Raw genomic sequence first — 26,664 nt, 5'->3', positions numbered from 1 at the left:
CAAAAGTGTGGCAGAGCTCAAAAATTGATGTCTACATAGAAATGTAGAGAAAGCATTTTGCCTGTATCACCCCATCCCCAGTCAGAAGCTGGAGGACCCCAGCAAGCCTCATCCTGTGAATGACTGCAGCTTTTGCTACTGAGGTCTCCCACAGTCCTCAGTGATGCTGGTCCCAGCTGATGCAGCATCCTAGAGTGCCCCCACTCCTCATCTGCTCCCTGAGGCTGGGGCTGCTGCTGAGGTGAGACTTGGCCTTTGCGGGCTTTGGCTGTTGATGTACCTACCCCGCTGTCAAGCATTGGGTGCCACGGCACAGCACCATGCACTAAACTGGAACTGCCACTTTTCTTGGCCCACTCTAGCCCCAGAATGGGGCTTTATCCCATCATTACTCAGGCAAGCTCCCCTCCATTAAGCCCAACCTCAGAGTCCCTAGCTACTTTTTGGCTATCATTATTGGGATTGTGCTACTGTAGCCCTGAGCCCTCCCCTCACAACTCGCCCAGGTCAAGACTCTGAACTGTCATTGCTGCTCAGAGACGGACTCTTACTGTCCTGCCCCCTGCCCCCAGGTTCCAGGTCCTGGCTCTGATTCATCATTGCCAGGGGCACTGCCACTACCCTAAATGTCACTCACTTCCTGTGTTCCAAGTCACACTTTGGCTACCATTACTGGGGCTGTTCCACTATTGCTCTGAGAACTCCCATCCCAGGACTCTGAACTGTCATTGCCAAGGTGGGCATTTGCTTCCCTGACCCCTGTCCTGTGGGTTCCAGGTCACAGTTCTGACCTATCATCGCTAGGGGCACTGCTACTACCCTGGGCCCTACCCCTCAAGCTTCAAGGCAGAGCTCTGATCCATCACTGCTGGGACAAGGCTACCACTGCCCTTAACCCTACCCCCCAGATCTCTTGTTGTAGTTCTGAAATGTCATTGCCAAGGCAGTGTTGCTACTGCTCTGTGCCCGGATCCCTGCGTCCCAACATGTGCCTTTAACAGACCACTATCAGAGTTATGCTGTTGCTATTATGAGTGCACTGGTGCCAGAGTTGAGATTTTCACCACATCCTCAGGCTGTGCTACTTTGCCCCTCTGGGCCCAAGCCACCACTGCACTCTGTTATGCCAGGACCTTTGGCACTGCTGCATTCCCTCCTGCCAGCAGGAGCCACGGTTGGTGAACTTTTGAGACCCAGGTACCAGCTGCATGGGATATCTGCAGACGCCCACACTGTAGACATCAGTGCTACAGCCACAGCAAGCACACCTATGCCTCAGGTTCCAGGCACGGTGGTCTTATCTGAGGATGCCAGCTCCAATGCTACTCTGGGGGCTCTGAGTGCCAGCATGTCAGACCAGGTGCCAAGGAGGGACTCCTTAACTAGAATTTCCTTCTGTGGGCAAAAAATCCCACTAAGGCTATCAGCGGACTTCTTAGCAGAAAACTTGCAGACCTGAAGAGAATGGGGTGATATATTCAAAGGCCTCAAAGGAAAAACAAAACAAAACAAAACAAAAAACCAAAAGACAAAAAACTGCCATCAACCAAGAATACTTCATTCAGAAAAGCTGTCATTCAGAAATAAAGAAGAGTAAATATTTTACCAAACAAAAGCTGAAGGAATTTATAGCCGATAGACTTGGCTCTAAGAAATGCTAAAGAGGGTTCTTCAAGATAAAAAAAAATAGTAACATGAAAACATATGAAAGTGTAAAATTCACTGGTGAAGGTAAATATATAGTCAAACTGAAAATACTCTCGTATTGCGATGGTATTGTGTGAATGACTTTGAGATTTGCAATATGGTTAAGAGACAAAATTGTTGAAAGTAGCTATAGGTACAATATTTTGTTAATGGACACACAATGTAAAAGATGCAGATTGGGACATCAAAATTAATTGTGTGGGGGAGGCAAGTAAATGGGTAAAACTCTACTATGCAATTGAAGTTAGGTTGTTACCAGCCTAAAATAGATGGCTATAAATATAAGATGTATTATGAAAGCCTCATGGTAACCATAGAGTAAAAACCTATAATAGATACCCAAATGTTAAAGAGAAAAGAATCAAAACAAACCACTACAAAAATATCGTCAACTCATAAAGAAAGCAAGAGAGGAAGAACTAAACATAGGAACTACAAAACAATCAGAAAATAATTAACAAAAAGCCAGTAGTAAGTTTTTATTGATCAGTAATTACTTTAAATATAAATGGCTTAATCTCCAATTAAAAGACACAGTATGGCTAAATGGATTAAAAAAAAAAAAACAAGATTTGTCTACATGTTACCTCTAAGAGACACATTTAAGCATAAGGCCATTCACATGCTGAAAGTAAGGGGATGAAAAAAGATAATTCAAGCAAATGGAAACCAAAAGAGAGCAGGGGTAGCTATGCTTATATCAGACAAAATAGACCTTAAACTAAAAATGGTAAAAAGAAACAAAAAAGATGATTGCATAATGATAAAAGGATCAATTCATCAAAAAGATACAATAATTTTAATCATATATGTACCCCAAACTGGAGCACCTAAATATATTAGGCAATTATTAAGGGAGAAATAGACAGCAATAGTAGAGAAATTCACTACTCCAATTTCAACAATGGATAGATTACCCAGACCAGAAAATCAATAAGGAAATAATGGATTTGAATGATACTTTAGACCAAATGAACCTAACAGACATATATAGAACATTCCATCCAACAACAGCAAAATACACATTCTTCTCAAGCACGTACAGAACATTCTTTAGGATAGATCACATGATAGTTCACAAAACCTTGTTAGCAAATTTAAGAGGATTGAAATTATACCAAGTATCTTTTTAACTGCAATGGTATAAAGATAAAATCAATAACAAGAGGAAAGCTAAAAAATTCACAAATATGTAGAGATTCTCCTGAACAACCAATAGGTCAAAAAAGGAATCAAAAGGGAAATCAAGAAATATAGTGAAATTAACTAAGAAGAGGACTCAAAAATTAAAATAATAAAGAAAGAGGGGGCATTTTAACTGATACCACAGATATACAAAGGATTATGAGAGACTTCTATGAACCATTATATGCCAATAAACTGAATAACCTAGAATAAATGGATAAATTCCTGGAAACATATGACCTCCTAAGATTAAAACATGAAGTAAAAAATCTAAACAAACCAATACCAAGTAAGGAGATTGAGTCACTAGTAAAAATCCTCCCAACACAGAAAAGCCTGGGGATAGATGGTTTGCACTGGCCAAACATTTAAAGAAGTGTTAACACCAACCCTTCTCAAACTGTTCCAAAAAATTCTAAAGGAAGTAACACTCCCAAATTCATTTTATGAGGCCAGCATTATGCTGATACCAAAGTCAGACAAAGACATTATAAGAAAAAAATACTACAGACCAATATTCCTGATGAATACAGATGCAAAAATTTTCAACAAAATATTAGCAAATAAAATTCAACAACCTAATAAGAGGATCATTTACCTATCATTACGTAGGCTTAATGAAATGCAAGGATGCAAGGATGCAAGGATGCAAGGATGCATTAAACATAGTACTGGAAATCCTAGCCAGAGCAATTAAGCAAGAAAAAGAAATAAAAGGCACTCATATCAGAAAGATATAAAATGATCTCTGCTCACAGATGGTGATCTCATATATAGAAAACTCTAAACACTCCACTAAAAATCTGCTAGAACTAATACATGAATTCAGTAAAATTGTAGGATACAAAACCAACATATAGAAATCAGTTGCATTTCTATACAGTAACAACAAATTATCTGAAAGAGAAATTAAGAAAGCAATTGCATTTACAATTACATCAAAAACAATAACATATTTTAGAAACAAATTTAACCAAGGAGGAGAAATACTTGTATACTGACAATTATAAGACATTGATGAAAGAGATTCAAGAAGATACAAATAAATGGAAATATATCTCATGTTCCTATATTGGAAGAATTAATATTGTGAAAATGTCCATATGACCCAAAGTAATCTACAGATTTAATACAATCCCAATCAAAATTCCAAAGACATTTTTCACAGAAATAGAAAAAAACTATCCTAAAATTTGTTTGGAATAACAAAAGACTCTGAATAGCCAAAGGAATCCTGAGAGAGAAGAATTAAACTGGAGGCCTCAAAATACTTGATTTCAAGCCATATTACAAAGCAACAGTAATCAAAACAGTATGGTAATGGCATAAAAAGAGGCACATAGGTCAAGGGAACAGAATAGAGAGCCTATATATAAATCCCTACATATATAGCAAACTAAGTTTTGACAAGAATGCCAAGAACGCACAATGAGAAAGGAGAGTCTCTTTAATGAATTGTTCTAGGAAAACTGTATATCCACATGCAAAAGAATGAAACCCTAGCTTGGGCCCCTACCTTACACCATTCACAAAAATTAACTCAAAATGGATCAAAGATTCAAGTGTAAGACCCAAGATCATAAAATTCCTAGAAGAAAACATAGGGGAAAAGATCCTTGATATTGGTCTAGGCAATGATAAGTCACTAAAAGTACAGGCCACAAAAACTAAAACAAGCGTGGCTATACTAAACTAGAAAGCTCTGCACAGCAAAGGAAATAATCAACGAGTTGAGAAGACAACTTACTGAATGGGAGAAAACATTCACAAATCATACATCTGCTAAGGGACTACTATCCAAGATAAATAACTCCTACAACTCAATAGCAAAAAAGAGAAGAATCCAAATAAAAACCTGAATAGACATTTTCTTCAAATGTCATACCAAGGTATAGGAATGGCTAACAGGTAAATGAAAAGGTATTCAACATCAATAATCACCAGGGAAATGCAAATCAAAACCATAATGGGACATTACCTTACACGCGTTAGGATGTTTTTTTTTTTTTTTTCAAAAAGACAAGGGATAACCAATATTGGTGGGGATGTGAAGGAAAGGGAACCCTTATACACTACTGGTGGCAATGTAAATTGGTATACCCACTATGGAAAACATAATGGCAGTTCCTCATAAAACTACCTATGATCCAGCAATCCTATTCCTGGTGATTTGTGCAAAGGAATTGAAGTCAATATCTCAAAGGAATATCTGCATGCATACCTATGTTAATTGCAGCATTATTCACAATAGCCAAGATATGGAAACAACCTAAGTGTTCATCAACAGAAAAACGGATAAGAAGATGTGATTATACACACACACCCACGTAAACACACACACAATGGAATATATTCAGCCATGAGAAAGAAGGAAATCCTGCCATTTGCAATAACATTATGCTAAGTGGGATGAGTCAGAGAAAGACAAATACTGTATAATATCACTTATATTATAGAATCTAAAACACTGAACTTGTTAAAATAGATGGTAAAAGGATGATTGCCAGAGTTTAGGGGGTCAGGGAATTGGAGAGATATTGTTTAAGAGTACAAACTTAGTTATAGAGATCTAATGCAAAACATAGTGCTTATAGTTGACAATATTGTATTGTAAAAATTTCTAAGAGACTAAATATGAACTGTTCTCAATAACAAAAGGAAATGACAAAGATGTGACATGATAAAAGGCGTTAACTAATGCTAGTGTGGTAATATTGCAATATATAAATGTATCAAACCAACACATTCTACATCTGAAATTTATACAATGTCATAACGTCAAGTATAACTCAATTAAAAAAAACAACTTAATTAAAAGAAGGGGCTTAGATTAGAAAGTAGTTCCCAAAACGCAATCACTGGACTGGGATCACTAGCATAGGCTGATATACCAGAAATGCAACTTTTCAAAGCCTTATTCCAGACCTACTAAACTGGAAACTGAAGGTGGGGCCCAGAAATCTGTGATTCTACTAGACACTGAAATATAGAAACTAGTGGGCTGCATGGTCTCTAAGGTTATTTTATCTTGGCAATCCCAGAACTCAGCAATGCTAGTTTCTCAGCGTGTTAGTTCTTGTTCATCTCTGATCTTTGTAATCAATCCCTACAGAACCTCTTCAAACTGCTACTGATACTGGAGCCTCTAGAGCCGATCTTCTTGATAGTCTCAGACCCACATCGTCTCTCATCCAGACATACAATCTTGCTCCTCTTTCATGACTTGTCAACTGTAATAGTCCCTTCCAAGCAGTATTTCATGTCACTGCAAAAGGTGTGTTTTTTTATCCTTTGCTTTGCAATAGTGTTCTTCAAAGTTGTTTTTCTTCACGCACTAATTTTTATAATATACATTAATTATAAAGAGCCCAGCACAGTTCTGGCAAATGGCAAACTCCATGTAAATTTTTCTTGAACAAATTACATTTGTTAACAGCCTATTCTATACTGAGATGTGTGTGGAACACAAGGGAGTGCTCAAGGGTAATAAAAATCCATGTTTACAGAAAAGGGAAGTGGTAAAATTACCCAAGAAAAATAGATTGTGGGAAGGTAAGTATCCATCAATAGAATGGGATATATGGCTTTTGTAAGCAGAGAAGGAACCAGGGCTATCTGGTAGGTTGAAACAGTAGGAGAGTTCAGGAATCTGCAATAGTGGATTGCAAAGCAGTGAGGTTAAATTTACATCCTCTCCAACTCTTCCTCCCATGACTGGCGTGTGTGTGTGTGTGTGTGTGTGTGTGTGTGTGTGCGCGCGCGCGCGCTCACTTCCGTGCATGTCGGGGGGGGGGGGGGCGGGGCGGGGGGAGGGTTGCCTACTCACATTTATCTACTGAACAAAAGCCTTTTCCAAAAGTCTGTTTCTGCATTCTGGGACCCCCAGCCCTTTGCTTTCTTAGACCTCTTACTTATCCATGTCACAACACAGCATCAGTTTCAGAGAAAAGGAGAACAACTTAGAGATCCTGATGCTTTGCTAGTGTGACATTCTCCTTTCTGAAAGCTCAATTTAGATCTTCTATTCAGCAGCACACAGAGGGGCAAAGAATCTGTCTTCTGGTTCTGCACACCCATTCCCTTCTTCCGTGTTCAATCAGTTCTGTTACATTCTCTCCTCTGACTCTCGTATTCTCTCCTGGGATCTCAAAATTTGAATAACTGTCATCATAAAGGAGGTTTGGGCAGAAGTGACTGATTTTGGCCTGAGTAAGCTGTTAGAGCTAAACCATCTTTTCCTTCTAGGTCATCTACATCCATGGGGTCAGACAGAGGTACTCAGCAGACCCAAGTAACCCTCTATAGAAGCTTCCTGCTTGCCCAGAAAAGCTGCAGAGCATGTGGAATTCAGCTGCATCCATGCTCATTTAAGGCTTTTGCCTTTGGAGATAATCAACTCCATGACACTATCCTTTCAAACAAAGTTGAGCCAGTGAGTCTGAATTTGGTGTTTTCAGTATCTGCAAGCCCCAAGAGCAAATAGCAATTGCAGTATTTTTAGCTTTACTTTTCATGTTTAGTCATTTTTGAAATCAGCTGAAACAACTAACCTTGCAAAAGCTGATTTACCCAAGAACACTTGGTACAAGTATGGGGACCTGTAGCCAAAACGGGCTAAGTCTGTGAAGTATTAGCACAAAACCAATCTCCACAAGCCATAGTAAAAATAACAGTATGTGTGTTGTTTTTTGTTTGTTTGTTTGTTTTATTTGTTGTTGTTTGTTTTTGTTTAAAAAAAAAACAGCTTCCAAAACATTTCTCATGCATGGTTTCATTTTAGCCTTACAGTGAAGATGGTTTGGGCCCCTGAGAAATGTAGGCAAGCTTAACTAATTTAAAATATGGCAATGCAGTCTTCTTGAACAGCCAGTCAAATGCATTACACAGCTTTCAAGGAGGTATCATAAACGAAGTTATCGCGACAGACTGTAAGAAGCATATGCTTTTAGAACCCCAGAATTACAAAGTCATTGTCTACAAAGATGGACTAGGATCATTTTGCTGGTGCTCCCAAATACCCTTCTTCGTAATCAAAGATGTTGCTTAAATACAGTTGCCCTCCATATCTTGCCCTGACAAGAGGGACCAACTTCCGGTCACCCCACTCATCTCAGCCCTGACACAGTTGGGCTGATAAATAGGGGCAGCCAAGTAAAACAGCTGCTGCTGGCCCTAGCCAGGGCTGGCCACGTCTAGCTACCTCTATGTATTTGAGTAAGTCAGTGGGGTGTCTGCCCCATTTTCCTTGGGTGAGAAGCTCATGTTTCTATAAATACATTTAAAAAAATACCCAGAAAAATTCACTACTCTGTCACAGATGGTAGAAAAATGTGTTCTGTGTATCTGACTATTCCCTTAAGAGCACATTTTCTTTTCACCCTAGGAATGCTATCAAACAAAATGTGGTTCAACACTGGCATCCTGTGGCCAGAGAAATTCATCAAATCTCAGAAAATCTCAGATCCTCTGGTTCTGAACATTCCTGGCTATCTGTACCGCGTGGGTTTTTTCACCATTTTCTGAAGGCTGTTCGGTCACCTCACATTGTTTGCAGAAGCACCTTAGGCAAGATGTATTTTGATCAACTATCATTTCAGAAGGCTAACCTGTTCATGTATATTAGGGTGAAAATAAATGACAACAGAAGGTCTAAAGAATGTTACCCAACAACAACAACAAAAATTTGATATCAAATCACAGATGCTCTCCAAGTTCACACTGAGTTTTTTTTCCTAATGAGGAGGCAGTTGGGAAAAGAGGCAAGGTAGTGGGCAAGACTCTGCTGTTTGTGTGTCTGTGTATGAGTGTTTTGTTTTGGCCAAAGGCGAGGAAAATACTTGCTATCGCAGCAATAAATATTATGAATTTTCTTTATTTTACTACAAGAATGCCGCCTAAGAGGAAAATCAAACAAAATTATGGAGGATTGTTGTTTTTGCTACTCACTTTCAAGGCAGCTATAAAGATACAGGGTTACAAGGCTCACAGTTTAAAGGCAGAATTGCCATGCTCCCTGGTAAGACTTAATGGCATTTTTGAGATCCAAATAACCATTAGGGGACTACTGCATGGCGGCTGCTTTCACAAACGGCTACACTAAATTTGGAGTCCTTGGAGATGTTTGAAACATCATTAGAGACAGAAAAACAACAAAAAACTTCAACATCACATGAGCGTGGAAAACCATCAAAGAGGGGTCAAGTGTGAAAAGTGGGTAGCTGGCATGCACTGACAAAGAAATGGGGCAAAATACGTGCATGTTAGCAACAGGAAACGGCACTGAGAGTTGCCTGCCTCCCAACAGGAAGAACACAATCCCTACTACATGGGGGAAAGCATGGAGTTGGCTCTTTCATCATACTCCTTCTCATCATAGCCCAACTGTAGGAGTACTAGCTCTTTCCTCTTCAGTTCTCTGGCTTTTCCATGGTGCTCAGGGGTTTGAACTGTCTCTGGCCAGGATCTGAGATAGACCCAGTCCTCACAGTGATGAACGCTAATTCGTCTTAAACGTTGGTCATCAGGATGGTAGTTATTGTTCAACAAGATTCTTTTTCCTTTCAGAAAAGTTTCTATATTTGCTGCCTACCATGGAGAAAACGGAACTAAAAATATCCCACAGAAAACTGGTGTGATCTAACAAGAAATCGAGCTTAAATACCCTGCTAGACAATCAGTGTGCCCGTGTTAGCCTTGAGGAACCCAATTTTTACAGTAATACCTCTTCAGGGAATAGTGTTACCAGCTAGAAAACAAAATTCAGATATAAATAGCAGTGTAAGGTCTAATAATAAAGTGTAGTATCAAAAGTCTATTTTAAATGGCTGACTTCTAAATGAATTTCTGTAGCACACTAGAGAGTCAATCTGTAGACCTATTATTGCAGGGTTTTTTGTTTGTTTTTGAGTTTTAATAACACTGACATTATTTGTTCACAATTTTATCAGAGATATCAGAAATCTCCCTGAACTTTTTACCAGGTTTTTAAAAATTAATTACAGTAAAAGAAGTAAATTCAAGTGGGTGAGAACAAAAGTTGTTTTCTAAACTCCCCTAACTCAGTAGCAAGAACATGGTTGTTCCTCTGGCTATATTTTTCACTTCTCTCGTGTCCTTCAGGTGCCCACTCTAGAAAGACCATGGACTTTGACGTCCAGCAGATGTGGGTTCAAATCCTGGCTCAATGGTTTAAAATCTTTACACTCAAAAATAAATTCTCTGTCTCCCTGAGTCCTGTTTCCCATCAGACATAGGACTAATAAGCACCATCTCACATATGGAGCTTGTGCAAGACAGAACAAGATGAGGTAAGGAAAAACCTCACTCAGCAGAGCCCTGACAGATAGGTAAGCTGTCAACAGAGGCTGTCCTAAGCACCCTTTCTATCTACTCTCCCCGATATTTCCTCTCCTATATTTCTTCTCCCCGCAATTTACCTGGTCCCTGAGACCTTTTAGGTTTTCCTCTTTAATATCTTTCACTTTCTCTTGGACCCTGCCAGCACCATCCATGATCAAAGCCTTCTCAGTCCTTATGCAGGGTTACCGTGGTAACTACCAATCGTGGGCCCTTTCAGCCTTGACCCTCTGTAATCCATCCTCACTGTACCCACAACGATTTTTATAAAATACAGCACTGCCTGAATTTGAGTTCTAGCTCGTCTACCTAATATCCGCATGACTTGGAACAAGTTATACGAATTCTTCTACTGTATAACTCAGTATCTGGAAAATGGAGATAATGATTTTTCCTACTTCAGAAGGTTGTTACAAGGATTAAATAAGGTCATATATGTGCTAACACACAGAAATCACAACATAAATGTGAGGTATAATTCTTCTCTTCATTGTTCTTGCTGTTCTTACGACCCTTTAGCGATTCCCCATGCCTATGAAATAGGGTAGTGTCGTAATCATGATATTTGAGGCCTTTGCAGGGCTCTGCCTAACTCCCTATCACTCAGCAAGAGCAGGTTATGCTATAGAATCAATACGCTGAGCTCAACCCAGAGTAAAAAATAATTAGGTTAGTAAGGGATTCGAGAAAGCAATTAGGTCATTTATAGAACTGCTGATAAAATTCTATCTAAAAAAGCTCTCTGAAGAAGTGATTAGAGCAGCTCAAACTAAATATCCTGAAAGGATTGAGTGGCTCTACCCTAAACATCCTTCCTGCTGCTTCTTCTCCTAGTTCTAATTAACATGTAATAATGTATTTAAACTAGCAGTTGCCTTACGCATACTTTTAACTTTAAGGTGCATGTGTGTATGTACACATAGACGGGTCTTCTACAATATAGTCTCTCAAGAGGTCCTGAAACTGTGTAAGAGTCTTACCTGACATTCTTCTAAACCACTTGGGCTTCTTGTCCCATATGATAAAGAGATAGTATGCAGGGACCCCAGTCAGAGTAATGATGAAACCGATCCCTGTACTAAATGGATCCGAATACAGGGAAAGGGCCACCATGAAGAGACACGTGAAGGAGAACAAAGCCGGGATGAACAGTGGCACCTGGAACACAGCACAAGGGGGGAAAAAAAGTCACTTCAAACAGTTCCAGAGACAGAAGATGGGTTCAAGAAGAGTGCGTTGGTCAAGTCATACGATCAGATGATCCCCACTGGTCATGTGAGCAGGTTACAGGCACCATCCCACCTTACCCTAATAGCAACAGCTCTTTAATAGGGCACAGAGAATGTAGCAAACCTACTCCCTTAAATCTTTTTAAAAAAATCTTTGAAAAAAACAAACCTAGGATAATGAAGTATGTTTCATGAGAGATGTTTTCTTTGAATTGTTTCACTAGTTAAGTACCAGTGTGACTTATGTTTTTGATTTTAAAAGGTTGGCTCTTTGATAATTATGATTAGAATCTGCTTGAATGTAGAGTCAAGAGCACGGGCTGCTTGTTACGTGTTGAAGCCTTTCAGTGCATATTGATTTTCTTTGGGAGACTCACAATAAGAACTGACAGGAATAAAACAGACCAACTCCTATTCAACCGCTAATAAAGATGTTGCCAGCATTAGGCAATGGATGTAATTAGAAACAAATTCTGACAACATGACTGACAACATTATCTGTGTTATTTCTTAAAAGCAAATAGATAGTGAGGTCAAATCAATCCACGAACGTTCAAGGCTAAAGGAGATGAGAAACATATTCATCAACTCTCGCAAAAGGAAATGCTTAGTCACAGTAAAGGGTATTCTATTAAGGATATGTTGATACATCTTCACTTTCCCTCTTTATTTTACATTTTTATTCCTTCTAGAATATACCTTCTAGGATGTATAAGAAGAGCAACATAACAAGTCATAACATCTAAGAATACTTAAAGTGCCTGTTTTGTAAAGTAGCATCCTTTTTAGAGTTTCAGTTAGTGACGATTCCATATGTATCTGCTTCTGTCTTTCTCAGCATGGCTATCCACAATTACTCAGCATAAAAACACAAGTATCCCATACTTTGAACACATCAGGTCATTAGACACATTCAAGAGAAAGCAACATGACAAATGCCCTATATATCTACCACTTTTCAGAAATGTGACATATAAAGTTAGGCACCGCACATAAACAACTTGCTGAATTATTTTTCCAAGCTAAAATAAATCCGATAAGAAGGCACTGCCTGCAAGAGTTAAGCATTTTATTCCAGAGGATGCTGCCCCCCGCCCAAGTTCCTCATCATCAAGTTATGACTAAGGGAGGACTAGGTATTAGGGGAAAGATTTATGTAAACCCATCAAGATTACTGAGGTTACCTTGAAAGGACGATGCATCTCTGGGCGTTTGTATCGAAGATAAATCAGCCCAGCAACCGCCAGCCCAATAAAAAGCCACCTGGCAAAACTGAGGAAATTCAACAGACTGTAGAGGTCCCCTGAGAAGAGCATTATCATCGTCAAGGGGTGCTGGGGGAAGGGGGAGAAAAACCACACTCAGTGAGTTAAGAGAGAACACAGCTGATAACAAACAATAACATCACTACAAATTATGATGATCTTTTTCATGATTATTTATACTGATAATCTACCACACTGATATTCTGTATTTTCTGCTCTTATACTCCATTACGCAGTAGCAGCATGAGAAGAACACCATTACCACTTAATCAGAGAGAATTTTATGTGGATGTTTAGTTTTTAGTCGGTTTATTTATTTATTTTTTTTTCATTTGAGAGAAGAGAATGTGTTTTCAAAGAGTAAAACACCCGATAGTCAATGACTTAAATTTAAAGATCTAGAGACTGAGAGGATTGGTAAATAACTAATGCCCCAGATCAAAAGTGTACCCAATTAGAAAATGCGCAGAGGGCTCTGTAAATGGTTTCTGAGAGGCCCTTGGCTATGCACACACATGAAACACAGCCACTTCTAGGGGATTCTGCCATCTCCCGAATGCAAAATATTGACCTTTTCTTCCTCCACACTTACTCTGCCCGTGTGCTTGCCATGTGTGACCCTCAAGACTGCAGGAAAGAATGAAGCACAGAGATCAGCTTAGCAATGTCTCTGCAGCTGCACATGCCAAGGACAGCACCACTGATAGCAGAGGCTTAAAATGAAAGCCCTCTTCACCGAATAATACATTCTGTTCCCACAAGTGACGTTAACTTCCAGATTCCGCACAGAGAGGATGCATACTTTACAAAGAAATTTCAAGGAAACATTCTGAAACAGATTAAATGCATAGAGCAAAGTGTCCAATGTATTCTACTCTGCTCCCTGACAGCAGATTCCATTTGACAAAAATGTTACAAAGTAGTAGGTAAAAGTGAATATAACATTGCCAATGGGTCTTTGAGGACTTTTATACCTTGCACAGTCTTCTGTACCCGACCCTTCACAACTACTTTTCTCTGCATGATGAATTCTATAGCTTGCATCTCAGGTTTGGTGCTTTTATTTCTTCCCTTTAGAGGTGCACTCAAATATTTCCCTTTTTTATCACAGAATCACTGCACTGTCTAGGATTTCATCCAATTTTGCCTCTAATTTTGCGTGCATTTCATTATAAGGGGCCTATGATATGACATCTTGGTGCTGTTGGACTGTGGCTTTTAGCTCCACTTTCAGTATGTAGAAATGGGACTCGTTCTACATTCTTTTCTGTGAGACTCTGTGTCGATGACAGAAGCCAAGGTAATCACTTCCCTTAGACCTCACGCATTTCTACAAAGGTGCAAAAGAAGTGATGTGGTTATTGTCCCATAGCATCAAATACACATCAGAAATACTGAATAAGAAATACTGGGAAGCGATGGAAAATATCCTGCCTCTCACTCTCCACCAAGATATATATAGATCCGATTTAGCAACGAATAGAAAGTAAAGCACTAGCTACAGTCTGGTTTGAATTCCTCTTTGCTAACCCATTATTCAAGCTTCTATCTAGGTATACTTTTTAATATGCATTACCAAAACAATAACAGCTGGCAGAGGAGTGTGCTTGCGGACATGAATCATGGAGAGGATTTCTGGAAGGTGACCCTCTCGAGACGCAACATAGAATAACCTGATGGGAGAAAAATGTGGATGGAGTTGACTGGATAATTGATCATTTCAAAGGGAAAAATCCAGAAACCGAAGAGAACACTTGCATCTAATTTTATACCATATGGTTTGTCATTTCTTAGGAGATCACTTCGGTTTCACTTTTCAGATAAGGCAGAGAATCAAGAGAAATCTGACTTCGAATTTCAGAAAATCTACCAACACATTACATTATTCTTTGAGGGGAGACAATAGCAACATTCGACTCAGCATAGCTCTCCCTACATGTAAATAGCTGAGGGTGAATCTAGTTCTAGATTCTTAGTATTGTATGCGTGCTGTCAATCCGATCCAGCCCAATACATACACCTACACACACATACGCGTGCACGCGCGCACAGACATGCACATGTATGACCTTATATTTGTATTTTTCGGATTGGATTTTAATCTTATGTTAAAATAAAGGGGACTTTTGCATCAGACAAAACAAAAGGGACGCACGTGGTGGGGTAGTGATTTCTGGCGTCTCTTGCTTTACTTTTCCTCCTGTCACCTTTAGAGAAACAGAGATTTTATCACCAGAAATAAAATGCTGTTGTTAGACTCTGTAGACATACTATCAAAAAAAAAAAAAAAAAAAAAGAAGAAGAAGAAGAAGAAGAAAAAGAAAAAGAAAGAAAAGAAAAAGAAAAAAGTTCCCTGCCAGGCTTCAGTGTAGGCTATGAGTAGACAAGCAGTGCCCTCTACTGGGCAGAATGAGACATGCTATTGATACTTGGACGAGGACTTGGATCTTACATGTCTCTTTAAAAACAACAGGTTTGGAGGCACTATTTCTTTTCTTTTTAAGCCTACTCTTATCACATCCAATCTCAAAAACAGAAATGCATTTCTGGAAATGCTTGAACTCGCTCACCTGGAGACAGCAAACACACCGCCATTCATGGAGCCAAAGCAGGAGAGGGCAACAAAGATCGGAACTGCTAATGAGAAATTTCCCAGTAGCCGCTCAGAAAAGGTCTAGTGAGAGACAGAACGGAGCAAATTAATGCTCTGCCAGAAAGTGGAATAAAATGAAACAATTTAGTCCAAACTCGCTCTCTGACTTTCTTTTTTAGTCTGGTGATACGTGTATGCTTTATAATCTTTTTTTGTGGTGAGGGTCAGGCTAACTTCTTAGACGATAATCAAAAGCAGTATCGTGGCATTGCTTTTTGCAAAACTATGGCCAAAGGTCTAAATAAGCACCTTCTCTCTACTTTCAAAAAGCAACGATCCATTTATTGAATCTTTATTAACTACGATGTCTATCATCTCTGATTCTGGTAAGTAAAAAAAAAAAAAAAAAAAAGCTCGATTCAGAAGTTCTCCCACTGGAGACAGAAATCCTTCAATGCCTTCTCTTCAACCTGGAAAGCCACATTTTTATAGTGAGGTACAAATGTACACTGAGAAGTATTACAGATAACTTGTTTCATATCCCAATCCTCCTGTTAGGACACAAAGTATAGTGAGAAAAATTGATGATGTAATCGCTTATCTCACCTATATACCAGCAGTTCCAAAAATCTTGTGCCTAGAATAATCACATTAGCTGAATCTCTCTGTATTGAGTCACTCCCTCCCTCTCAGGGATCTGCCAGTTCCTTCTGTGGTTTCCCATAAAAAGGCTAGAATACAAATACGAGCTTGAGAAGATCAAGCCACAGAAAATATGAAAGATAAACAAAACTTCCAAAATTTCCTTTCATGCCATAGTATATGCAACACTGCAAATTTCCATGAAGGATGTATTTTCAAAAAAACCAAAAAACAAAAAACAAAAACCCAACAACCACTATGTGGGATTCTTTAGTTGTCCTTGATGCAGCTGGTGCTATGTAATTAATGGGCCACGTTGCACTCAAAGAGTAAGTGCTGCCCTTTGTCTGGGAAGATGAGATGACTGACCCGACATTAGCAAACTTTGTACATTTGGTTGTCTGTTAGGACTTACAGCAGTGGCAAAGTCTTGCTTTAATACAGTGAACACGCACGGAGGTTCACACGAAATGAGATAATTTGTTCCCTGTGGATGTTGCCGATATGAGGTAATAGTGACTATTTTAAAAGGAACTGACATCTAGCGATGGGAAGTTATATTTTCACCCTTCATTGTTATGAGGTCACAAATAAATGCTCCTTTACCAGCTAAATTTTGATACAAAATAAAAGTATGTGTCACAGAATAACATTCCTGTAACATGACCTTTGAGAGCAAAGATGGTCCTGAGGTCAAATAAATTTTGGAAAGTGTTGTAAAATTATAAGTATCCACTTCTTAGGGAGTTAAAATGCACATTAGCATCTTTAGTATTCTGAGAAGTGCTAGAGCAATGACATCTGCTTAACTTTGAATAACTCAGTATTTCCTAAAATTAATAATATCCCATTACTGGTATTCAAAAGGATATACTAGAAAAAACAAATACGTATGGTCCTTTGGAAATTCTTAAGTGGTGCTTTGGAAAAAAGATTTGAACTCAGCATTTGAAAAGTTTATGAACAGGAAAGAATAAAGAATAAATCACAATTTGCATGCCAAAAAATACATTCATTTAAGTTCAGTAACTGCCCACCTATCCTTAAAGTCACGTTGCAAAAGTATCTTCTATTCAACATGCACATGTGGAAATGCGTTTCCCAGCACGTATATGTGGAAATGTTTTACAGGAAACGAACAATGCAGGAAACCATATAGGACTTTGGCTGTCTCAGTTAAATGGAATTGCTAAGGTGTGTTCTAAATTTTTTATATACTCATTATCATTCAGGTCAAGAAAAGATTACTGAATTTCAAAACACTTTCTGCTGGAGGGAACTACTGTAAAATTGCATCAACTCATTAACCTAAATTCAAATTGGCATGTTCCCAACTTGGACTTACCACTGCCACTGCATTTGAAAGCAACAGCTCCTCAGCACTAATGGTCGTAAAGTAGGCCACATTTGTTAGCACGTAGCCGGTGGTGACGATGGCCATGGATATACAGATTGCAAGGGGGATGGTTCTGAAATGCACAAAGGAATTGCTTATTAGTCATCTTTTGTTAGTCATTCTCTGAAAGCAAAGACGATAGGATAACAGGCTGATTCAGACAAAGACTAAAATGGTGTACACGATAATTACAGGATCTGTTGTTGTATGTGTGTTTTACTGGGGAGAAGTACTACATATTCCTTTGTAATTTGATAAGGTCCATGGGAGCAGACACTTCACTTGTCTTCTCTACTTCTCTACCCCCAGAACAAATGGGCCTATCCCATTCTGGTCCCCCGTAAATGCCATAGCAGTGTTTCTCACACTTGAGCATACAGCCACCTCCTGGAAGGCTTCTCAAAACACAGTTTGCTGAACCCACCTTGAGTTTCTGATTCAGTAGGATTTGCATTTCTGACAAGTTCCTGGGCAATTCCCATGTGACTGGCCAGGGGACCATTCTTTGAGAACCATGGTCCTCTATACCTCTCTAATACTAAGTTACTGCCTTGATACCTTTCTAACACTAACCTTCAGAAAGGTCTTTCCCATTCAGTTTTTCCCCTTCGGTAGCTTCCCTCATCAGCAAGTAAGTTGCACGCTTTTGGAAGCATGAGAGCAAGATATATCTCCCTTTCTCAATGATAGTAATAATAATTTTATATGTAACACAAAAAGCACAGAAGTGCTCCCAATAATGACTTTGCACTGCCCTGCTGTGAGTTCAAAGGAAGCTGAAGATCATGAGTATCTATTAAAGCAACAGTGCAGATAATCCCATGAAATTAGAGGTGACATGCTGTGAAGTACATATGACCGGTCAGTGCTGACACTCGTGGCATCAAGAAGAACCCGGCACAAATGCAATGTTATGTCTTCATTTAATGCACTGGGAAAGCCAGGAGTTACTGACCCTAATAATTTGATTCCATGTTACCGATACACATTACTTGCTTAACATAATCACCTCTTCAGACTCTTTCCAGTTCAAGCAACTTAAACCTTCAGCTCCCTGCACAAAGGCTGATGGGTTTTTTAGCCATAGAGCTTATCAGCCCTCATGGAGCCTTAACCCTGCTGGGTGCCACTAATGAAGATCTCAATATAATTTCTTCCAAGATGAAAATACAGTTCGGAACTTGGAGGTGGGGGTGGGGGGTGGGGGAGGCAGAGTCTGCCTCCCTCCCCAAGCTGGGTACGTTTAGCACACAGAGACCCAGCTCATTATGCTGAACAGCACTATCCCCCGTTGAGAACAGGCAAACCTCGCCAGTCAGCAACTGCCATTCATTATGCTGCTTGGAGCCTGACACTTCCCCTGATCCCCAAAGCCTTAAGCCTTGATGGGGAAACACATTGACCTCTAAATCCTGGCATCCTAATATAAAAGTAGCAGATGTTCCCTTTCCCCAGCGTGAAGAGGGTCCTGTGGAATTTTCTGTTAACACCATAACATGCATTGCTAGTTGTGATCGATAAATGCTACATTTAAGCAGAGGAAATCACTGGGCCAATTAGATATAAAGGAGTGAATGGCATAAGACATATGAAAGATGAATTGTTTCTTTGAAAGAAAGGCTACATGTAAACGCAAAGGACTAAGAAGGCGAACGTGAAGGTAGATGAGCAGCTTTTCAACCACTCGCTATATTATTTTAAACTTGAGTCTTTTCCATTTTTATAACATCCCAAATGGTGTGTGAAGCTCTTTCTCTGGGGGAGAGAAGTGGGAGGGAGAAGGGGGGAAAAAGATTCTCTTTTCCTTGCAAGAATGGGATTAAGAAGTATAAAGTTCCTGTTAATAAAAATTGAGGTGACATTGTTAAGTGCAGAGGAGTAACTAACCTCTCCAGGACGGTACAGTCACATCATATGATGCTACAAATTAGCAGGGAGAAGGCAGTCTGAGATTTGGGCTGTGGCCCTCCCCACACAGAATCCAGTCTCCAAACTCTGCTCTTCCAAGGCTGCCTGTTTCCTGCTTAGAGATTATGGTATGTCTGAGGGAAGTTTTCTAAATTGACTTTAGCAGAAGGAACACTAAAAAAAAATGCAACTTTTTTTCTCAGCTTGTCAACAACAAAAATCACAGCAATAGCTGCTGCCATTAACTTGGTGGGTATTATGTGCCCAGTATTTTATTAGGTGCTTTACATATTCGCCTCATTTTATCTCCCGAATATCCTGTGAGTTAGGAACATCATCACCATTTCATATGTGAGGAAATGAAGTCTTGGAGAGTTTAAATAACTGTTTGAGGATAGACAACTGGTAAATGGGAACCCAGAATTCAGCTGATCCATCCTAGCTAAAGTCAGAGCATTTTAACCACTAAAGCGTTCTCTCTCTCATGCATGTGGACCCTCGGCCTCTTAACTATTCATTTTCAGAGAAATCATAATTGCTGAATATAACATTTATTGCAAAACTCTTCTCAAGCCTGTATTTCTCATGTAGTCATTGAAAATGCAGCTTTATTTACTATAAGGGTGGGAAAAAAAACTTATTCCATGATTTTTATAATTTTTCTATGCAACATGAACTGGAATGTCAAGTGAATGTTTTCAGAAGTTTCGATGTTTAGAAATGGGGTATTTTTTAGATTTAAAAGACAATAGAGGCTCACTTAATACATTTCCCTAGACAGGGGCATCTGGGTAGCTCAGTCAGTTAAGCATCCGACTTTGGCTTACGTCACGATCTCACGGTTTGTGGGTTCAAGACCTACATTGGGCTCTGTGCTGACAGCTCAGAGCCTAGAGCCTGCTTCAGATGCTGTGCCTCCCTCTCTCTCTCTCTCTCTGCCCCTCCTCCCTTCCCCCACTCATGCTCTCTCTCTCTCTCTCTCTCTAAAAAATTAAATAAGTAAATTTCCCTAGACCATTTTTACAGAAAAGGAGGAAAAGCAAGCATGTCTGCCAGAGAAGCCAAAATGTATAGATGATTAACAATTTTACTATCAGCTCAGATATACTATATAGAGACTAGACCGAAAAATCAAAGGCGCTTACAGCAGAAGACAAAAGTGAGAGAGGGTCCAACCTTGTGGCAATGCATATGTCCAGAAGTAATTCCTCTCTGAGCAAATTAGGCCATGAGAATCGGAGGGGGTGTGGCAAAAGAGCCACTATCTTCTGTCCTTAGGTTCCATTTCACTTTGACAAAGGGAAGGAGGAGAAGGGTTTGTGGCTGCCTTGGCATAAACAGCAATCAATTACGGAGGAAAGCAGTTGACGTATTCAGAAGGGCTTGGCACCATGTGGTTAACTCCTGAGTTTCAAGCATCAAAGCTTAAGAGCCACTGGGTGAGCTGATAAAAGCTATTAGGCCATGCCAGAGCAATCTTTCTGGAGGCTTTAGATGCAGAGGGCAGATAAGCACGGTTAGCAACTCCAGATTAAGGCAAATGGCACATGATAATAAAACGAATTAAAGGAACTAGCAGACCACTGGTATTTCAAAGCCTCTGTGTTCTTGTGAGGTATCCTTCAACTCTAAGTGCAACAAAAGCATTGTCTTTAAGCTGAAGAAAAAGGACTCGCACCTGTGAGCACTGCTCTTTTTCAAATGTTTATGCATGTTTGTGATGATTAACAAAACACAAATGTATTTTGAAGCGTTACTCCTTAAGACCTCTAGTCATTGTACATAACCTTCTCAATTAAGGGCCATTAAGTATGTGAGAATCCAATAATTTTATTAGCTGCACTTAGTTTTCAGCCAAAAGGCCTTGGAGAGTCTTCTTTTCCCGTGGGTTTATTTTAAATTGGCACCTATAACCAGTCTATGTCACACACGGATAAATATTTGTTTTATTTGAAATTGTTAAATAGAACTGTCTGGAACATCTGCTTAAAATGCTTCATTCTAAGGAATAGACTTCCCCAGGAACCCAAAAGGTCCCCAAAGTAATGGCTGGTAGCTTACATTTGTGTAATCTACAAAGCACTGACAAATACGTTTTATCTTCAAATATACACATGCCATTTCAAATCCTTTGTGGAATGAGAGAGAGTATAAACAAATAACAAACAAAATTCACAACAACCGAATGAAATAGGTTCCTGAAATGATTCCCACCATTTCCAAATGAGGAAACCAAGGCTCAGAAAGGTTAAGTGCTGTGGCCAAGGCCACAAAAATCCTAAGTGGGAGGGCTGCTACTTGAACCTTCCAGCTCCAAGTTTCACATTCACGGTATATCCTGCCATGATATCATGGCTGCTTTGTCCCTACTTTACCTCCCTGTACAAGATCCCTAGGATTCTTACATGCGGACAAAGATATATTTTATATAAGTAGCACAAATATCAGAGGCTGAATGTAACAATGCGACACATTTTAAGCCAAGTGTATTTCTTCATGCACCAAACAGTGATCACAAATAAACGTGCAAATAATGCAGCATAGAACGCATGTTTTAATATGCTTTGCAACTGTATGACAGAACGTCAGAAATGACCATTGTTTCCAGTGCTTTGCATTGGCTAAAAACAAAAACTCTTGCTACAAACACAGAATGAGTAAATCTAGCTTGATTCTCCAGATACCTGAGGATACCTGAAGGTTACAGGGATTTCTGATTTTCAAACCATATGAGTAATTCGGTAATCCCTTGAATTTGGGATAGTCCTAAAATTGTTTTATAACTTGACCAAAATCTTCTGAGATTTGTGTGAACCAAAATAAGTTTCACACAATTCCCTGTGTTGGATACATACAGTGGGGACCACAGAACTCACTGATCCTAGGGCATCTAAAATTGTCTTTGAGCCGTGGAACTGGGCATGATGACAGTCAGTTCTGTTAAAGCCTACTCTTTTGTGTTCAAGAATCTTCTACGAGAAGTGATTGATGCTTCACACTTTCTATTTAAAAATCATTAATATTTTAACATGCACTTGTGACATGCAGGAGAAAGGAGGGAGGGAGGGAGAAAAGGAAGGATTAAGAAGAACAAGAAAATGGTAAACTTCTCAATATGTGAGATAGAAAAAAAAAACTAAAACATTAATTTTCAGAATATTTTAATTCTATTAATAAACTAGGCACTATTTATTTATATATAATTGAAACATAACTGTGATTCATCTCAATACCAAGTATTCAAAATTATATTAAGTACCAGGGGCGCCTGGGTGGCTCAGTCGGTCAAGTGTCAACTTTGGCTCAGGTCATGATCTCACAGTGTGCGAGTTCGAGCTTCACATCAGGTTCTGCGCCAACAGCTCAGAGCCTGGAACCAGCTTCAGATTCTGTGTCTCCCTCTGTCTCTGCCCCTCCCCTGTTCATGCTTTTTCTCTCTCTCTCAAAAATGAATACACATTAAAAAAATAGTAATAATAAAAAATAAAATTATATTAAGTACCTTTTGATTCCAAGTTTTTATTTTAGAATCATACTTGTTTCACACTTTCTTTATAATTGCCCTAGGAAGACCTTGAAAGCTTTTCTGTAGAACTGACACAGAAATGATTCAACCATCTCTTATTTCCCTTTTTTGTATCCACTGGTGAATTAATTAATTATTTTTGGCTGAATCACTCCGTTTACACACTGCTGTTAATTTCATCTCACTCCTCAAACTTCAGTCATACGTTATGGACAAAAAGATAAGTAAAAAGTACACCTTAAAGAAAATCAATCCATATTTTTCATTCACATGGTTTTTCTTGTATACATTTTTATACACTCTCCCTGATTCCTGCTCATACCGAACTCTCCAAAGAGCCCTGGACACATAATTGTACTAGCTGGCTATGTGATTTCTGACATTTCTAGCAGGGATTGAATTACAAATAAGTGTATTTGATAATTTTCCAGGACTTGAAACAATTAGATTACAGATGGCTAGAATCACAAATTCCTTTGTGTGTTTTCAACGATTTTGCCTCATTGTCATTTAGTGCTATCGCGGTATCTCTACTTATCCACTGTGAGTGGGAATCGGGCTGTTAATAACATGAAAGAAATGCACTTGAGGAAACATAGTAAGCAGTGGGGGGAAAGGTGTGGGTTGTCACTGAAAAAAAATGTAGCAAGAGGAAGAACCATGTTCATGTTCTAACTTAATGACAATTTCTGGGCCAAGGATGAACACAGAGATGTGACAAGCAGATTGTCATATAAAGGTACACGGCGATCCCACTGACTTCAGGCATTAAACACCTGCCTTCTGCTCCTTACAGTAAGTATCACAGCAAGGCTATGGATGTTTTCACTGAGACACTTTAAATTTCAATACCGCTGAGGTCTAATCTAAATCTCACCATTCTCCATTGTCCACAGATAAAGAACTCCATAAACAGAAAGAGAAGACAGAGAGACCCGTAGAGAGACGTAAGAAATGAACAGACACAGATTAAAAGGCTGCAGGGCTGAAGAAGGCTCATGGGAAAATGTAAGGAGAAAGGTACAGCGAAACCAAACAGAAAAAAGAACATGGAAACTTACAATTCAGAAACATAGGGTGATAAGCAATCAGAAGAATTGGTATAAGCATTTAATCCCTAAAAGAACCCTTCACTTTTTTATCCTATTAGAATAAATTCATCACTAAATAAAATTATTCAGCAAAATGTAGCTTGAGAGTAAATTTTCGTTCGCCTGAGTTTCATACAAAAAAAATTAACATTGTCTACATCTCATTTTTTTCTCATTTTCTAGAGGTTTATGGTATGTCTTCTAGATACATTACAGTTATTAGTACTTATCGTGAGTAAGCATAACAATATTAGTAGGCACGTTTGAACGTACAAAAACAAAATTGGTTTCCAATAAGATGTTAGCAATTAAACTACCAAAAAGATACATTATTTAAATAACAATGAATTTCACACTGATGTTCAATTCTTATTTCTGTTACACTGTTTTTACAACCCGCCTTTTAAAATTTCATTATTTCCCTCAGGATTTGGCCTGACATACACTAGAAGAATACAACATCTCAGTGAACCGTTCTATCATAACGGAGTTCCCAAGATTCAGATGTATGGCTGAAACATTTAACTCCCTACCACAATTTTGTGTCCCTCTTTCCAGAACAGAAGTTATTCCCAAGAAGCAGCTACCCGGATAGGCTACATTTGCCAGACTCTCCTGTATCTAGGTGGGAATGGGACTCATTCTTGGTGTCGATTGATGTGGCAAGTAAAGGCCAAGGTGGTGATAAGTGACTTGACCTGACACCCCCCTCCCTAATGGACAGCCATTTGCAGAGAATCCATACAGTGGCAAAGCCACACTAAGGAAGGAAGCGAGGTCACAGAATCAACATGCGTAGGAAAGCCCACCGGTTAGCGAGGGACACCAACTGGAAATCAAAAATGAAATTTTTGATTTTTTAAAGTCCTTGAAAATTTGTCATTTGTTTGCTGTAGCAGCTGGCATTGCCCTAATAAAGGAATGAAAGGCTGCTCATTATATCAAGATCTCAGTTAATTAGTTCATATAAGACTTAAAATTGGTCGTCACCAAATTGTATCCTACATTATATTGTTGTATAATATATAAAATTAAGATATAAAATCCTTAAAATAAGGTCCCAAATTATAAAAATCAACTAAAAACAGTCATATCTGAGAACAGTAGGATAGGGAAAATTCATCATTATTCAACAGAGCGAAGATAGACCCCACCGCTCTCTACTTTAAAATACAAAATCCCCTACACTTCTGCCAGTGGCCACCAATTCCACAAAGGTCAGAGTACAATTGCCTCTTGTTTTGGCCAAGGACATATAATAAGACAGTGCAATGTTAAATAAATGTAATCTTATGCCAAGAACAAGGCAACATAAAATAAATATACCCACTTTGGCACAGTAAATGGGAATTAGAGTCAAAACCCACTCAGGCCATAAGCACATATCTTAGCAGGAACTGATACTATTTCTCTTACTCTGTGCATAAATCAGGTCCGGTCACATTTCTGATCAGTCACACGATAAGAAATGGAACAGGTAAACCTGGAGACGTTCAACCATGACGAAAAACTACTGCTTCTACACCAAAAATTGTCTGCAACATTTCCGACCAACAGTGACAAATCTAATTATTAGTAATAATTTCACTTTGATATCTGCTGGTCAGGTAGATAACTGAGTTTCCAGTTGGGTGTTCTGGGAGTCAGAACAGATACTGGACAACTGGTAACATTACAGACCCCCCCTAGTCTCACTCGCTTCAACCAGATCAGTCCTCTTTTACTTACTTTATGCACTGATATTCTGCCACACAACAGAGGCTTTCAAATAGTTTTAACATCACTGCTCTACACTCTACAAGTCAAATTGTGTCTTTGGATCAATATTTTGGATCCAATACTGGCTTCTTAAAGTACAGTTTTGAAAATATATGAATTGGTTTCATAAAGGAGCCATATGTGACTGATTATATAGGTATGTGTATATATATATTCGACCCTATAAAGTTGAAAATATTTTTTTTTACTGCAACAAGTCCCTATTTATACTCTTAGGGTGATTGAGGGAAAAATCCTTTTTTAAAAAATTAAGTTTATTTATTTATTTTGAGAGAGAGAGAGAGAGAGGAGAGAGAGAAAAAATCCCAAGCAGGCTCCACACTATCAGCACAGAGCCCCACACGGGGCTCGATCCCACGAACCATGAGATCATGACCTGAGCCAAAATCAAGAGTCAGACGTTTAACCGACTGAGCCACCCCAGTGTCCCGAAGGAAAAATTCTTAGAGGAGCCAATAGCTATGGCCTGGCTTTAGTAAGCGGCAAATCCACATGGTAGGGCCACAGAGAACATGACACAACAACCTGATGGAGCAGTAGGGAGAGGCAAGGATGAGAAGAAGTAGGGTTGAGGGGCTAAGCGGCTCGCCCGCTGAGAGAGAGAATATGCCACCGTCAAGAAAGTGGTGATGAAGACGCCAGATTGGAACTGTTCATAGCTCCCTGAAGAGGTCACAGAGGTCCACAGAACGGCAGAATCGCCCGCAAGCCCTCCCTCTCCTCTCCGCAGGCTGTCTATTCACAAAGATTCATACGCTCAGCAGAAATGGAAATTTCATGATCTTTTATCTTTCTGCTCAAAAGTTAATCCCCTCCAACAACAAGCTTTTGTGCTTTAGTTTATATTTACTAGCGCCTTTTTCAAGCATTCATAGGCAAACCTCTCACTAGGGATAATTTTTTCAAGTCAGATACACTGGGCAGTGACTGAGGGACTAGGAAAATTAAAGTCATCCTGACATTTACCCACCCTCTCCTTCATAATTT

The 26,664-nt window shown here is 39.2% G+C and overlaps 1 protein-coding gene across 3 annotated transcripts in view; it reads right to left on the bottom strand.

The window, feature by feature from the left end:
- Positions 1-26,664, bottom strand: part of SLC7A11 (solute carrier family 7 member 11) — a 167,722-nt gene that overhangs the window by 94,201 nt on the left and 46,857 nt on the right. For 2 of the 3 annotated variants that reach the window (XR_009259303.1, XM_058721367.1), the window contains exons 7-11: positions 17,323-17,446; positions 15,313-15,416; positions 14,319-14,415; positions 12,662-12,811; positions 11,229-11,406 (exon numbers count right to left, since the gene is read on the bottom strand). Coding sequence is in view for 2 of the 3 variants with exons in the window: in XM_058721367.1 (XP_058577350.1) it covers positions 11,229-11,406; positions 12,662-12,811; positions 14,319-14,415; positions 15,313-15,416; positions 17,323-17,446 (653 nt within the window). In the remaining variant the exon portion in view is untranslated. The remainder of the gene's footprint in view (positions 1-11,228; positions 11,407-12,661; positions 12,812-14,318; positions 14,416-15,312; positions 15,417-17,322; positions 17,447-26,664) is intronic. The other variant, XM_058721369.1, reaches the window with a different exon arrangement.

Source organism: Neofelis nebulosa, chromosome 3 (assembly GCF_028018385.1).
Source record: "Neofelis nebulosa isolate mNeoNeb1 chromosome 3, mNeoNeb1.pri, whole genome shotgun sequence".
Taxonomy (NCBI): Eukaryota; Metazoa; Chordata; class Mammalia; order Carnivora; family Felidae; genus Neofelis; species Neofelis nebulosa.
Note: the sequence above shows the minus strand (reverse complement) of the source record. Positions and strands in the feature narration are given on the sequence as shown.